Below are 13,878 nucleotides of genomic sequence, written 5' to 3'. Positions count from 1 at the left end.
CAAACTGTTCTGAATTGTTTGTGTTTTATTTCTAATCCAACGTTCAAGAAAAGAATCTGCTTGAACTATAGAAAGAACTGCTCTCCTTTTGTCAGGTGAGCTCCCTATGATGCAGTCGCCTTTATTCCCAGGGTTGTAAAACTTGTCAAAACAGAACGCAATCTCTTCTCTTGTGAAGTTCGCCTGTAAAAATCAGAGACACAACAAATCAAATAGCAAAATATTTTGTGGGTTTTTCTGTCATGTACAGCTGAACTGTTGGTGCTCAGGTTTCAGTCAGAGCTCTCGCTCTTCTTCAGGAAGCTGCATCAGGTGATGGTTACATACTCAGCATCACTGCAGAGGACATTAATAAGACGCTGATCTCTGAACTCTTCACTCAGTCTGCAAACATCATCTCTGCTACAGGTGGAGATTAAACAGCAACAACACATAAAGCTCTGCTAAAACATCAGGCTTCATCCTACTCACATAGAGCTTCCCGTACTTCTGTCCATAATATGTGATGGGACATGAGCTGATGTCCAACACTGAAGACTCACTGACTGACTGTTGCTGAGCACCTGAAGACACAGACACACGTGAGAGGTGTGAGCTGCAGCCTGTTAGCTGTTAGGACAAACAAAGGTTCACATTCACGCGTTTGTAGAAACAAAGTATTCGTACAAGTTGCCAAAATCTTGGAAAAGGAGGGTAGATTACAAGTTAAACTTGGGGAACTTATATGGATGGGTATAGTAGACTTAACGTTTTTATTACTTACTCACTTTACACTCTCATTTGTAATAGCAGAGCATACTCGATGCAGCGATGGACAGCCGGATAGGTCATGATCAGTCTCATAGCTGGTGTAAAACAACTATTCAAATTATTTTGCTAAAGTAATAGGGTTGATGGATATATGGGGACTTATGAAGTCTTATCTATGTTACGGTAGTACATTAACATGTACTCTCACGACAGGCCTAAACACTAAAGTACAGAAAGGTTACTATGTTGTAACTTCAGATATTGCATTGTATAGATCAGCTATGCAGTGTTTGGAAAAGAGAATGAGAGCTGTTTTGATCTGAATATGATGAGTTGATAACATTCAGAGTGCCAGTGAGGCTAAAACAAAGTAAAACAAAATGTATGAAATACATGACAGGGACTCACAGATAATCAGGGTGAAGCTGAAAAACCAGTAACAGACAGATATGGACAGGGAAAAAACTCCAAATGCAAAGACTGGAGGTCCACTACGAAGCAGGATTCAAGGCAAGGCAAGGCAAGGCAAGTTTATTTGTATAGCACAATTCAACAACAAGGTGATTCAAAGTGCTTTACAGAGACATTAGAAACAAAAAAAAAATAAAAAGCATGATTTAAAATTGATTAAAACAAGCAAATAAACTAACTAACTAATTAACAAATCAAATCAAATCAAATCACTTTTTATTGTCACATCACATGTGCAGGCACACTGGCACAGCACATGCGAGTGAAATTCTTGTGTGCGAGCCCCACAAGCAACAGAGATGTGCAAACACAACAACACAAACGAGCAAAATACAAGAATGGCCAACCTGAAACTAATAAAACAAACAAACAAACAAACAAACAAACAAACAAACAAACAAACAAAACAGTATATAAAATCAAAACAGATAAAAACAGAACAGTAGATAAAATCAGTAGTTAAATGTAAGTTTTGAAATTTAAGCTTAAAAGTGTGGATTCAATCTTATTTACGCTGGGTTTCCTGTCCTGTGAAAGTGTGACTGGGGCATATCATGATGGTAACTAATACTGCAAACCTAACCTGCACTGGGTAAGAGATCAGCAGGTATGAAATCAGTCACCTATTCTCCAGAAATGAGCTTGGCCATTTCTGGGAGATCCCTCGGACCTCTGTATGGCGAGCAGTGTTGGTCAAGTTACTTGAAAAAAGTAATCAGTAACTAATTACTGATTACCTCCCCAAAAAATAATGCCGTTACTTTACTGATTACTTATTTTCAAAAGTAATTAATTACTTAGTTACTTAGTTACTTTTTAAAACACGATTTACAACCTGAATTGGTGATAAAGCGATAGATCTTTCAGCCCAATTCTACTTTTTCTGCATAATCCATCATACAAAATGTAATCAAATGGAAAAGTCTCTTTTTTTAAACTTGTTTTATCAGTTTTAATCTTTTAACTTTATGCATCAAGCAAAGCTTAAATTATATGCACCATTCTCTGACTTGAAGAAATTAGTTTAACATTTAAACCTATTTTCTGCACATTCCAGCACATAAAATAAAATATTTTTTTGTGTTTACACTCAGTCTTTCAAATAGATGCAAGTAAAACACAGCAGAAAATAAATAAAGTCAAAGACTAGCGGTCCTGTTGCTCTATTTTCACCTGTGAAGCAGGACTGAGGGTAGGCGGAGGTTTACCCTGGTGCAGGTGAGCCGCAGCGGTCAGTTGAAGAATCTGCGAGTTTCTCTGTGAGTTTCCCATTACGTGGTAGCGCACTCGGTGCTTGCTTGGAAGTTTAGGGGGGTTTTTTTGCTGTAAAAAGAAGTTTTCTTCCCACGCACAACGGACGCTAATGTTTTTGTCACTTTTTATGGAATCAAACTCAAAGTAAGGTCAGTACTTCCACGCTTTAAACGCTGCACGCTCATACTCTCTCCCACAATCGATATATGATCCATTGTTGATCTGCACACAGCTGTTGTCACCAACGTCGCGCTCGCTTACGTCACTGTCATGACACATTCTCGCAAAAAAATCACGGTTTTAGTAAGGCAGTAACGCAGCGTTCCTATACGGGAAAGTAACGGTAATCTAATTACCGTTTTTGCAATAGTAATCCCTTACTTTACTCGTTACTTGAAAAAAGTAATCAGATTACAGTAACGCGTCTGATGGCGGGTAAGGAGGGTCTAAACTTTTTCAATGACATCTAATGTTTTTGTATTTCTCTGAGTATCAGTTAAGAAAAAAAAAAAGATTCTCAACTTTATTTGCTGATTTTCTCCTGGCTGGCTGCAGATATCTTAACACATCTTTTCTGTTTTATAAGCATTAATATATTATTCTAAAAGAGAGCAGATATTTGTATTGGTGACCTTGTTAAACATTTTTCAGTTTTACTAACTGAAGTGCTTGAAGTATAAACTTTTAGTACTATATATTTCTCTACAGTGCCTTTCTCTTCACACACACACTGCTATTTTTGTGTGTAGCGATCCATATTTTCCCCATGGTACAGTTTTATCTTCCTGCATCCAGTAAATATGGAAGCTTGTTTCTGCCACTGAAAAAAATGCTGTCAGTTATCTGCAAGTTACACTTTTGGTTTATTGTCTTTAAATTTCAATTTAGTAACTCAAGTTTAGGATCAGGACTAGGGGTTATAATTTGTCTGAGTCTTATTAGTTCAAAATGCCACGAAAATAACTCAATATTAACAAAAAACAGGACTTGAAATGTTCAGTTATTACGTGAAAAGTTTAAGATGAGTGAGTTAAATTGAATGTGAACAGAAAACAGGAAATAATTTCTTCCACATAGACCCAAAACTATATTTACTGTGTTTGGACCTTTAAGGACACAAACATGTTAAATGTGAGCAAAATGTTAGTAAAGCTCAGTGTTTTCAATGCAAAAAAGACCATAGCATTGTCAAACGCGCCAAACCTTCCACGAGAAAAACATAGAAACTAAAAGACAAGACAGGGGGTTTGAAAGAGTTCAGGGAGTCGTGTTGAATGTAATTAATGAACCATCAGATTGATGGATGGGCAGATGACAGAGATCTACATCCCTTGAACTCTTTAAAAATGCTTGTTTGTTTGTATGATTGTTTATTCTAAAATAAAGATATGAAAGCAAGGATCCCAGGAAAATCTGTCCATGTTTGTCAGATTATCAGCACTTCAAATGGCCTTCACTGTCCCTCCTCACTTCAGGTCATTTGGTCTTTGTTCCTCAGTCTCTGATTATCAGTTCCTGAATACTAATCACCAAATACTCAAGTCTAGTAAGGATACTTTTAAAGTAGCTGCGGTGCATGCTTACCTGCCAGTACAATGAATGCAGACAGGAAGAGCAGTGGGCACAGCATGTTGGAGGGAACCAATCGCCTGACAAAGACCTGAAAGAAAAAAAAACACAGTTGGACGTCTGTGATTGGACAGAAAGTAGCACAAACATCAAATGGTAACACTTGGAGTTATTACTGTACATCATCTGTAAGGTTAGGAAAATCCCAGCATGCAGAATGTTTGAAATTATGACTCTGATGATGTCACAGAAACAGACTAACTGAACAATCATCACTGTGCGAGTTAAACATCTCCATGCTCCTTCAGCTGTCAGTGAAATTTGTCTCCTTGCATCAACACTTGGCACATTTCCTCTCTGAATCTAAGTTTATTTTCTCATTAAACACCAAACTTCAAAGAAGAGAAACATAACAATATGAATAAAAGACTGGAGGAATGCGTATCATGAGCAAAAAAAACAAAGAAAACCCTGAATTTATCCTTTAAAAGGAGGACTCAGCATTTAAAAGTTCTAAAAGTCAGTGTGCGAGTTTTGCCCACTCCTTCGTCTGTCTGTTATTTATCCTGTTAAAGCCACAGAGATGCCCGTCAGTGACTCTTTATTGTTCTACTCGTGCAGCTCGTCTTACCTTCTGGAGCTCTGTTGGAGGATGAGGAGGGTGGAGGCTGCTGCTAAGGAGGCTGTCTGGTGATGGTGTCTCTGTGAGCCGTCCGTCTCTCTTTATTTGGATCCTTCCTGCTGTCCACACCCAGGTAGAGAGGAGGGCTGGAGGAGCTACCTGATGGGAACCTCCCACTGATGAATCAGCCTCTTACAGAGAGACACCTGAAATAAGCCCCCGAGAGCTTCAGGTGTTTTTTGAAACCTTTCAGCATATAACATTTATGTCTTCTTAAATGGAATAAAATTAGAAATAATTCCTTATGAATTTTGATTGCTGAGATTTTTCTAGTGACCAACATCTTGTCCCGGTCCCGTTCGTAATCTCAGCTTTCTAATCACCACGTGGCTGCAAACACAAGTGCACACGGGCAAGAAAGTCGTCAAGGCCACCAAGATACAGAGATGGCAGAGATGGAGGAGAGTCCCAAGGCTGGAACATTTGAGGCCAGAGATATCGTATCAAACAAAAATTCCTTTAGTTCACTCCTTGTGCTGAAAGTTTTCGTGTCACCCTCACTGCACCTCATCTTTGGGATGACTGTGTATTCACACTGTTAGAGTCCAGTTAATGCCATCATATTACAACAACTTTAATCTACATCTGCTTCTGCTCAGACGGTACCTTTTTAGGGACCAGGAACCAGTGGGGTAGAGAGGAGGGCTGGAGGAGCTACCTGATGGGAACCTCCCACTGATGAATCAGCCTCTTACAGAGAGACACCTGAAATAAGCCCCCGAGAGCTTCAGGTGTTTTTTGAAACCTTTCAGCATATAACATTTATGTCTTCTTAAATGGAATAAAATTAGAAATAATTCCTTATGAATTTTGATTGCTGAGATTTTTCTAGTGACCAACATCTTGTCCCGGTCCCGTTCGTAATCTCAGCTTTCTAATCACCACGTGGCTGCAAACACAAGTGCACACGGGCAAGAAAGTCGTCAAGGCCACCAAGATACAGAGACGGCAGAGATGGAGGAGAGTCCCAAGGCTGGAACGTTTGAGGCCAGAGATATCGTATCAAACAAAAATTCCTTTAGTTCACTCCTTGTGCTGACAGATTAACAAAAGATTAATACACTAATCAATTTTTGTCAGAAGCACGTCGCATATGCCAGCAACACAACTCTAAATAGCTACAGAGAGACTGATTAAGCAGTAAGAGTGAGTTACCCAGAATTAAACACAGATCGGCCACAACTGTTATAGGTAAAAATGGAATAATGTCACTCTTTCACTGGCTAATATGATCACTTCACTGTAGGTCATTAGTCGCTCAATGAACATTTCATTAAACAGAGCAGGAATGTTTAAAACAGCGTGTTCAAACATCCTAGTTTTATTTTGAATGCTCACATTACTTCTTACTTTGCAAAAACACAAAACTAGCAGGGTCAGAATTATTAGCATCACTGATGCTAACAGTCAGCTGTGTGTGGTCTCTGTTGGATAACAGCCTGAACCGAGTAACCCCAGCCTATTCTTCTTTTGCAAAATTCTCAAGCACCTCCAGATTTGACGATCATCTTTTATGGAGCTCGGTCTTCAGTTCCCTCCACAGATGTTCAGCAGGCTTCAGGTCAGGACTTTGTGCAGGCCAGTCAGTAATGCTCATTGTGAGCTGGTTTTTCATCGCCTCCTGAAGGAGCCACGTCTGTTTTGTTTTGCGGTTATGTTGGAAGACAAAGTGAAGACCCAAGCACAGTTTTGCTGCTGACTGCTTGATGTTTTCCTTCAGGGTTGTCACATTTTCTTTCTTCATGTTTCCTTCCACTATGAAGCATCCTCACCGTGTTTCACTGTGGGGACGAGGTTCGCTAGGAGTTGGTTGTTCTGGGGTCTTTAGACACGTCTCTCACTAGTTTTCTGTCCAGTCTTTGAGATCTATTCCTTCCAGTCTCTGCCAGGCTTGTTCTGTACTGTCTGGCTGTCTTTGAATGTATCGATGATCCTTCTCACTCCACTTCTTGACACCTGGAAAATTTTTGTTAATGTTGTATTTTTAGCTCCAGCTTTCTGAGCCTCAGCAAGTCTTTTTCTCAAGTCTAAACTGATTTCTTTTGGTTTTGACATAATTTATCTGTGTAAGTTGAAAGATAATCCTCAGTTTTAACTTATTTCACAAGTTTTGTGGATTTCAAGTTAAACTAGATCATTTGCACAGCTGTGGCTTAATAAAAAAGTATTTTTTTCAGGACGGGTTTGATTACAATTTTGTTGTTCTTGACAATAAGATTCTGAAACAGAAATAATTTAGGCTTACTTAAGAAAACTAGTATGTTTACACATGCCATGTTGAAGTTTGAAAAGTTTTAACCCAAATTTTAAATTTTAGCGGATGAATGGAGGGAACATAACAGGATGTAAAATATTGGTCATTACATTTAAAGATGTTAGAAGGATCGTTGTGCTTAGTCTTTGGACTCACTGACCCATTGATCCAATCCTTTGTGAGCAGGTTTTCTGATGTTTGACAAAAATCTCTAGTAAGTGTCATTAGCATCAGCTTCATGTCAGAATTATTGGGTGTAACAGATAGAAAAGCTCCCACAGTCCCTTTATCAGCCCTCTGAAATATCAAAAGATGCATTTGAGTACACAGCATGTTTACAGGTAATCGTGTCAGTGTTACGTAGTTGTTATCAGTCCTTAACACACTCATCTGAAAAACCCCATTATACGTCATGTTGCTTTGACTCGGTGTAGACACAGATACAGGATGTGGAACAGTTTGGATAATAAGGACTTTAGTGTACATTTTGTTCCCACTGGGATTTTATTACAGCTAACAACAATACGCACTTTACATTCTGAAAGCCTTCCTTTACTCTGACATTTGGGCTCTGAATCAAGAACCGTTAAGTTTGTACATGCTTCTCTGATGGTGAACATCTGTCGGCGTATGCTTATGTACTCGGGCTAACAAACTGCACCACAGAAAGTACACTATGTGTACTTTCAAAATGCATTTCTTGCAAAAATTTAATTTTTGTCATATGTACATCATCTTCATCACAGTCTCACTTTTTCAATCACATGACATTTTACTATGGTATTCTGGTTGTGCTTTTGTGCAAGAACACGTATTTTAAACTGGCCAGACTGCATCGAGATGGGATTTTAGTGGAGCCGAGTGTAAAATGAGGATCTTTCAGTGCAATGATGTCATTTTGCATGCACTGAAAGTTTTCGTGTCACCCTCACTGCACCTCATCTTTGGGATGACTGTGTATTCACACTGTTAGAGTCCAGTTAATGCCATCATATTACAACAACTTTAATCTACATCTGCTTCTGCTCAGACGGTACCTTTTTAGGGACCAGGAACCAGTGGGGAATGTAGACAATTTAACTTTTAACAATTTTACTTGAGTGAACTATGTGAAAACCTCCTTTATTTATGAAGAGTCAACAAAATATTTGCAAAAACACAAAACTAGTTACAGTATCATCATGCAAGGACACAAAGACTATTTTTAGGTATTTTGAGATGAGACATCTAGAATGTCAAGGCTTGGGAGGAGCAGATATAAGGGTGCATTTCACATTTGATTTTGAGGAAATCAACATACTTTGGGTAAACCATGTGGAGCGATTCTCACAGAATCATAAACACAAAAAACTTGCTGTGCTACAAATTGAAAGACATCACCACTGTCGTGAAGGTAAATGCTACTAATTAGTGAACTAAATGACACATTCAGAATACTTTATTAATCCCTGAGGAAATTATGTGGTTACACATAATTAATGTTAATTAATGCAAATCAAATTAATTTGATTTACATTAAAATTAATGTCAATGTCAATGAAAAGGTGACAGGCATGTTTTCTGGAGTGCATCTTGCCAAAACACCTAGTGTGACAGACCTCATTCCAAAAGGTTGGACAGGATGTGAGATTGAACATTACACAACTTTTTATTTATGTCTGTTCCCAGAGGCCATTGTTGAGTTGTGGGCAGTACACCATCGACAGCTGGAGTGCATCTAGGATCCACCATACATGGAAATTTTTAGGTGTAGGCTGAATTCCAGTGTTTTCTGACAGGATGTCAGGTAAAAGGTGTATTGTGTATATTTGTCTGTAACAAGTTAAGCATGTGATCGTGTTATCATTGTCATTAATTTGATGATTATGTTTAGGTCCCCACCGTGCAGCACAGCTTTATCGCTGCAGTGTGAAGCTCTGACAGGAGCTCGGTGCTGTATTTGGTTGTCAGGGATGAAACACAGGGTTGTCTCTGCGAATGCTTCAACTCTAACTGTTTGGAAAAACTGTTGAATCTAAACTTTGATTGTGTCCTCTGTTTTATGTTATTTGAATTTTCTTTTAGATGTACATAACTTTAATCATCAGCTGTAGTTTTTAAATGTACTTTAGAAATAAACTTGACAGATAATTATGACATTTTTGGTTTATTTTGAGTTGGTGTGCTTGTGCTTTCCTTGTGCCATTGTTGATAATTTAGTTCAGCTGGGTCTCGTTCTACATGGCTGTCTGCACTTCCCTGAATTTCCCTCTGTGTATACTTCAGTTGCCACATTCTGTATATACTAGAGATGGCACGATACCACTTTATATGTCCGATACTGATATGAATCCGATATAGTGTATTTTTTAATCATTAAAAATGTTTTTTGAATATCTTGCTGCATTTTGTATAAGTTCATTCTCAAGTTTAAAAAACAAAACACTAAAGCTATTCTGTTATGCCTGTATGCAAAAAACACACTGCACTCAAAATATTTCATAGTTCAGCAATACTGATCAATCTAATAAACTTAAATCCTCCATCCTCTCTATTCTGGTATTTTAAAGAGTACTTGGCAAAAACATTAAACAGCCAACTGAAATAAATTTTTCTAATGTTTAAAGTGTCAGGAGGCTTTTAAGAAACTGAGTGGAAGGACTTGCTTCTAGGAGGACTTTGAGTCACCAAATACATTTCTCACTTCAAAAATGATGTGTTCAATTTATTTCTAGAAGCTCAAAATCATCTGCAAGTATTAAGGCCTTTATTTTACCTCAGATACACAGCTAGAAGCTGCTCCTGTTCCCTGTCAGTCAGTTCCCTAAAATTACTTCTCTGCCTCCACAGATGTCTTCCCAACTCTGCTAACCAAACCTCAAACTGCCCCACTGACATCCTGAAAAATGCACGAAAGCGGTCATGGTACAGATTTAAACTCCTGGATCAAATCTCACCGGCGTTCTTCTTGTGAGAAAGTGAACCCAAAAACTCATCCCAAAAAATTCTGAAATTCTTGTAGTCTTTTTGCATAAAGCTTAGTTTTTGTTTTGTTTTTAATGCTCTGAAATAATCTGGGGTGCATAGTATTGTGTACATGTGTGGTCAACTTCTAAATTCTGCCTAACAAGATTTAAAATAATTCAGTGCTTGCCTCATCTCCTACAACATTAGTTTCCTGTTTGCTATGGTCACCAGAGATGGGCAGTAACGCGCTACTTATAACGCGTTACTGTAATCTGATTACTTTTTTCAAGTAACGAGTAAAGTAAGGGATTACTATTGCAAAATCGGTAATTAGATTACCGTTACTTTCCCGTAGGAACGCTGCGTTACTGCGTTACTAAAACCGTGATTTTTTTGCGAGAATGTCTCACGACAGTGACGTAAGCGAGTGCGCCGCTAGTGACAACAGCTGTGTGCAGATCAACAATGGATCATATATCGATTGTGGGAGAGAGTATGAGCGTGCAGCGTTTAAAGCTTGGAAGTACTGACCTTATTTTGTGTTTGATTCCATAAAAAGTGACAAAAACATTAGTGTCCGTTGTGCGTGGGAAGAAAACTTTTTACAGCGAAAAAAACCCCTAAACTTCCAAGCAAGCACCGAGTGCGCAACGACGTAATGGGAAACTCACAGAGAAACTCGCGGATTCTTCAACTGACCGCAGCACACCTGCACCAGGGTAAACCTCCGCCTACCCCCAGTCCTGCTTTACAGGTGAAAATAGAGCAACAGGACCGCTAGTCTTTGACTTTATTTATTTTCTGCTGTGTTTTACTTGCATCTATTTGAAAGAGTGAGTGTAAACACAAAAAATATTTTATTTTATGTGCTAGAATGTGTAGAAAATAGGTTTAAATGTTAAACTAATTTATTCAAGTCAGAGAATGTTGCATATAATTAAATTTTTGCTTGATGCATAAAGTTAAAAGATTAAAACTGATAAAACAAGTTAAAAAAAAGAGACTTTTCCATTTGATTACATTTTGTATGATGGATTATGTAGAAAAAGTAGAATTGGGCTGAAAGCTTTATCACCTCTTCAGGTTGTAAATCGTGTTTTTAAGAAGTAACTAAGTAACTAAGTAATTAATTACTTTTGAAAATAAGTAATCAGTAAAGTAACGGGATTAGTTTTTTGGGGGAGTAATCAGTAATTAGTTACTGATTACTTTTTTCAAGTAACTTGACCAACACTGGTTGCGAGTGATGACGTCAGAAGAGTAATTCTGGCTCCTGATGGTGTTCTTATAGATGACGTAGCTGTTGTTGGTCTGCAGGGTCACATAATCAGATACTAAGCAAGTTCTTCATTGTTTCATCTTTAACATCTGATACTGTTTAAGATGTTGACTGACTGGTATAAACTTCAGATGACCAAAAATTTTAGAATTCACAGAGATCAAAGCTTAAACAGCAGGAGATGAAACCCACCGTGACCACCGTCCCACATCTGTTGCTGCTGTTGAAGCTGAAGGTCACCATGTGGGTGAGCTCGTCCACCTGACCCCTGCAGGTCGGGTAGTTGAGCTGTAAAGCAGAGTAATTGATGTGTTTGTCCTCCAGGAGACAACCGACCAGAGTGACTGAAGCAGAGTCCTGCATGCAGACCGTTGCATCACCTGAACGTCACAATATCAGTCAGAAAAATCACAATTAGAAGCTTTCCTCCATTATTCAGCCCTGTTGTCATGGTGATGTCACAACTGTCGTACCCAAAGAGTTGATTTCTTGGTACTTGGAGGCAAAAATGGCCCGACAGAAGCAGCGGGTGTCACCACCGACCGTCTTCTCACCACAGAACTCGTGATCGCTGCAGGTCCTGTCCTGACAGAAAGCCTCAGAGGCTACAGAGGAACACACTGATGTATTATCCTGAAAACGTGGGAGCTCTAAAAATCCACAGTTCAGGTCTTTAACAAAGGAGAGCTTATTAATGTCTTATTAAGGTCTTACAGCAGCCGGTCTTTGATGTCCAGCCATCCTGAGCGTGGTTGTGTAGACTGCAGGCTCTGGCGTAGGCCTTCAGGAACTGACAGTTGAGTCCGTCCACTGCAGGATATTTACACAAAGTGTTGGTGCAGGCGGTTATGTAGGGCTCTGGGTCAATGTCACTGTTACAGGAGGAGAAGGGCGCCTCCTTCAGGAGATTACAGCTGTACCACAGACAGAAGAAGAAGTTGAAGATAATAAAATGATAATCTGTAATCAGATGTGTTTATCTTCTATCTGTGCTGCAGTTACATGTGATGTACCACAGAGATCAAGGTACAACACAGATGTTTCCTGCCTTGTGGATCAGTCTGCTCACTGTTCAGTCACACTGGTGCAGTCGATCGTGGTGTCAGCAGGCTCACTGTACTGCATCTCACAGCTAGGGGGCGACAAACAACAAAGTTCAGGCTCATTCATACAAACAGAATATCTGCAACATCAGCAGCAGCAGCAGTCAGAGGGACTCTGAGCTTGTGATGAGGTCTTACCTGGTGGAGCTGTACTCAGAGAGCCTCAGGTCACTCAGAGACCTGCTGGAGTTTCCACACAGACCCTCCACAGATGAACCAGCAGGTCCTGCACAGGATCAGGACAGAATGAGTCAGATCAGCATCAATATTCAAACTGGACAAACACAGAAGAATAAATAACAGCACAGTTTACAGTTTACGTTACATGAATTAAACTTTATCTTCTGTACCTTCTAAGAGGATCTGTGCGGTGTAGCCGTCAAAGAAGACAGAAATGTTGAGGTTGGAGAGCAACAGCTTGGCAGTGACTCCAGTTTGGTCCTGAGAGAGCTGCACACCATGAACCAGCTGAGGCAAACTTTCAAGGGTCAACATGAAGTTGTCCAGCTGCATCACAGCAGAGATAAAGTGGAGGAAACACTGAGTGAAACATGTCAAACACACAAACAGGCTGATTTCACAGCAACAGCTCTGAAAGAACTGCTTCTAACAGCCCTGAGAAGAACGATGCGAGGAAACACAGCAGTTTCTTTGCATAACCTAAACTTGCACCACTGACCAACAATCGACCGAATTGTTATGACCATTAATTAATTGCCATGAGCACCATTGAGAATCGGGGAATGGCTGCAACAATGTACATGGCAATATGGTTAAAGATGTACCCTTAGCTTGCCTGACGCAGCTTACCCAAACTCTCCCGCCTTGTTCCAGGTGAATATGAACACCTGGCCCATCTAGACGCAGTATCACGCTGTCCAAAAAGCTCACATCTTCACGACGGCGGTCTCTGAAATTTGCCACGAGGTACAGGTTTGGGATTGACGGAATAGAAACCAGAGAGTAAGCACACCGATCCTTGATGAAGTTGAGTTGGCCGTGGACGTTGATGACAGTTGGGCCAGTCACAGTACAGGTGGTGTCCACTACACAGCTGATGGAAGCAAAGAAGAAAACAATCAACCACTAACCTCATAAGCCGCTGATGAGGAAGAGACCAAATACACAAAATAAAAAAAATTAATTAAATTACATTAAAAAAAAATCCCTTAATGCATCAGATCTTTCTTTTAAATATAAATGGGGTTATATTCACGTGTTGTTTCCTTGACAACGCTCCAGTGGACCACAGCCAATGGTTTCAAGGACTGCAGTTTCGGAGCAGGTGAGTTTGGAGCAGGTTTCTGGATCAGCGCTCACCACAGTGTCAGGTTCATATGCAATACCTGAGAAGTGATGGACGGTTTACTTTAGTTTAAAAACCAACAAGAGCAAGCAGAAAGGCACAGCACTCCCTGTAACATCCCAGAGTCAAAGTAATGAGCCTGAGATTCACCAACCTAAGTGTCTGCATCCACTGATATCTTGTATTGTATTCTTGTACACTGTAGTCACCTTGATACCACTGATGTAAACTTCCAAGTCCTAAGCAGAACCGCACAAAACTCAT

At 39.6% G+C, this 13,878-nt stretch overlaps 2 protein-coding genes across 2 annotated transcripts in view; one reads left to right on the top strand and one right to left on the bottom strand.

Moving 5' to 3' along the window:
• The window catches only part of LOC308402282 (PRELI domain-containing protein 1, mitochondrial-like), a 26,953-nt gene extending 17,721 nt beyond the window's left edge, over positions 1 to 9,232 (top strand). Inside the window, exon 7 of the transcript XR_013972726.1 lies at positions 8,649 to 9,232. The gene's annotated coding sequence lies outside the window, so the exon portion shown is untranslated. The remainder of the gene's footprint in view (positions 1 to 8,648) is intronic.
• Positions 403 to 13,878, bottom strand: LOC308408941 (uncharacterized protein; the record flags this gene model as incomplete). Its single annotated transcript, XM_080901427.1, has 13 exons — positions 403 to 563; positions 4,060 to 4,135; positions 4,676 to 4,785; positions 11,159 to 11,237; positions 11,398 to 11,585; positions 11,679 to 11,810; positions 11,920 to 12,119; positions 12,275 to 12,337; positions 12,447 to 12,534; positions 12,659 to 12,815; positions 13,119 to 13,362; positions 13,525 to 13,654; positions 13,824 to 13,878. The coding sequence occupies 13 exons, from the start codon at positions 13,876 to 13,878 to the stop codon at positions 403 to 405; spliced, it is 1,683 nt and encodes a 560-aa protein (XP_080757553.1).

The sequence above is a fragment of the Rhamphochromis sp. 'chilingali' genome (genome assembly GCF_963969265.1).
Source record: "Rhamphochromis sp. 'chilingali' genome assembly, chromosome: 1".
Taxonomy (NCBI): domain Eukaryota; kingdom Metazoa; phylum Chordata; class Actinopteri; order Cichliformes; family Cichlidae; genus Rhamphochromis; species Rhamphochromis sp. 'chilingali'.
This window is presented reverse-complemented; position numbering and strand designations above follow the sequence as displayed.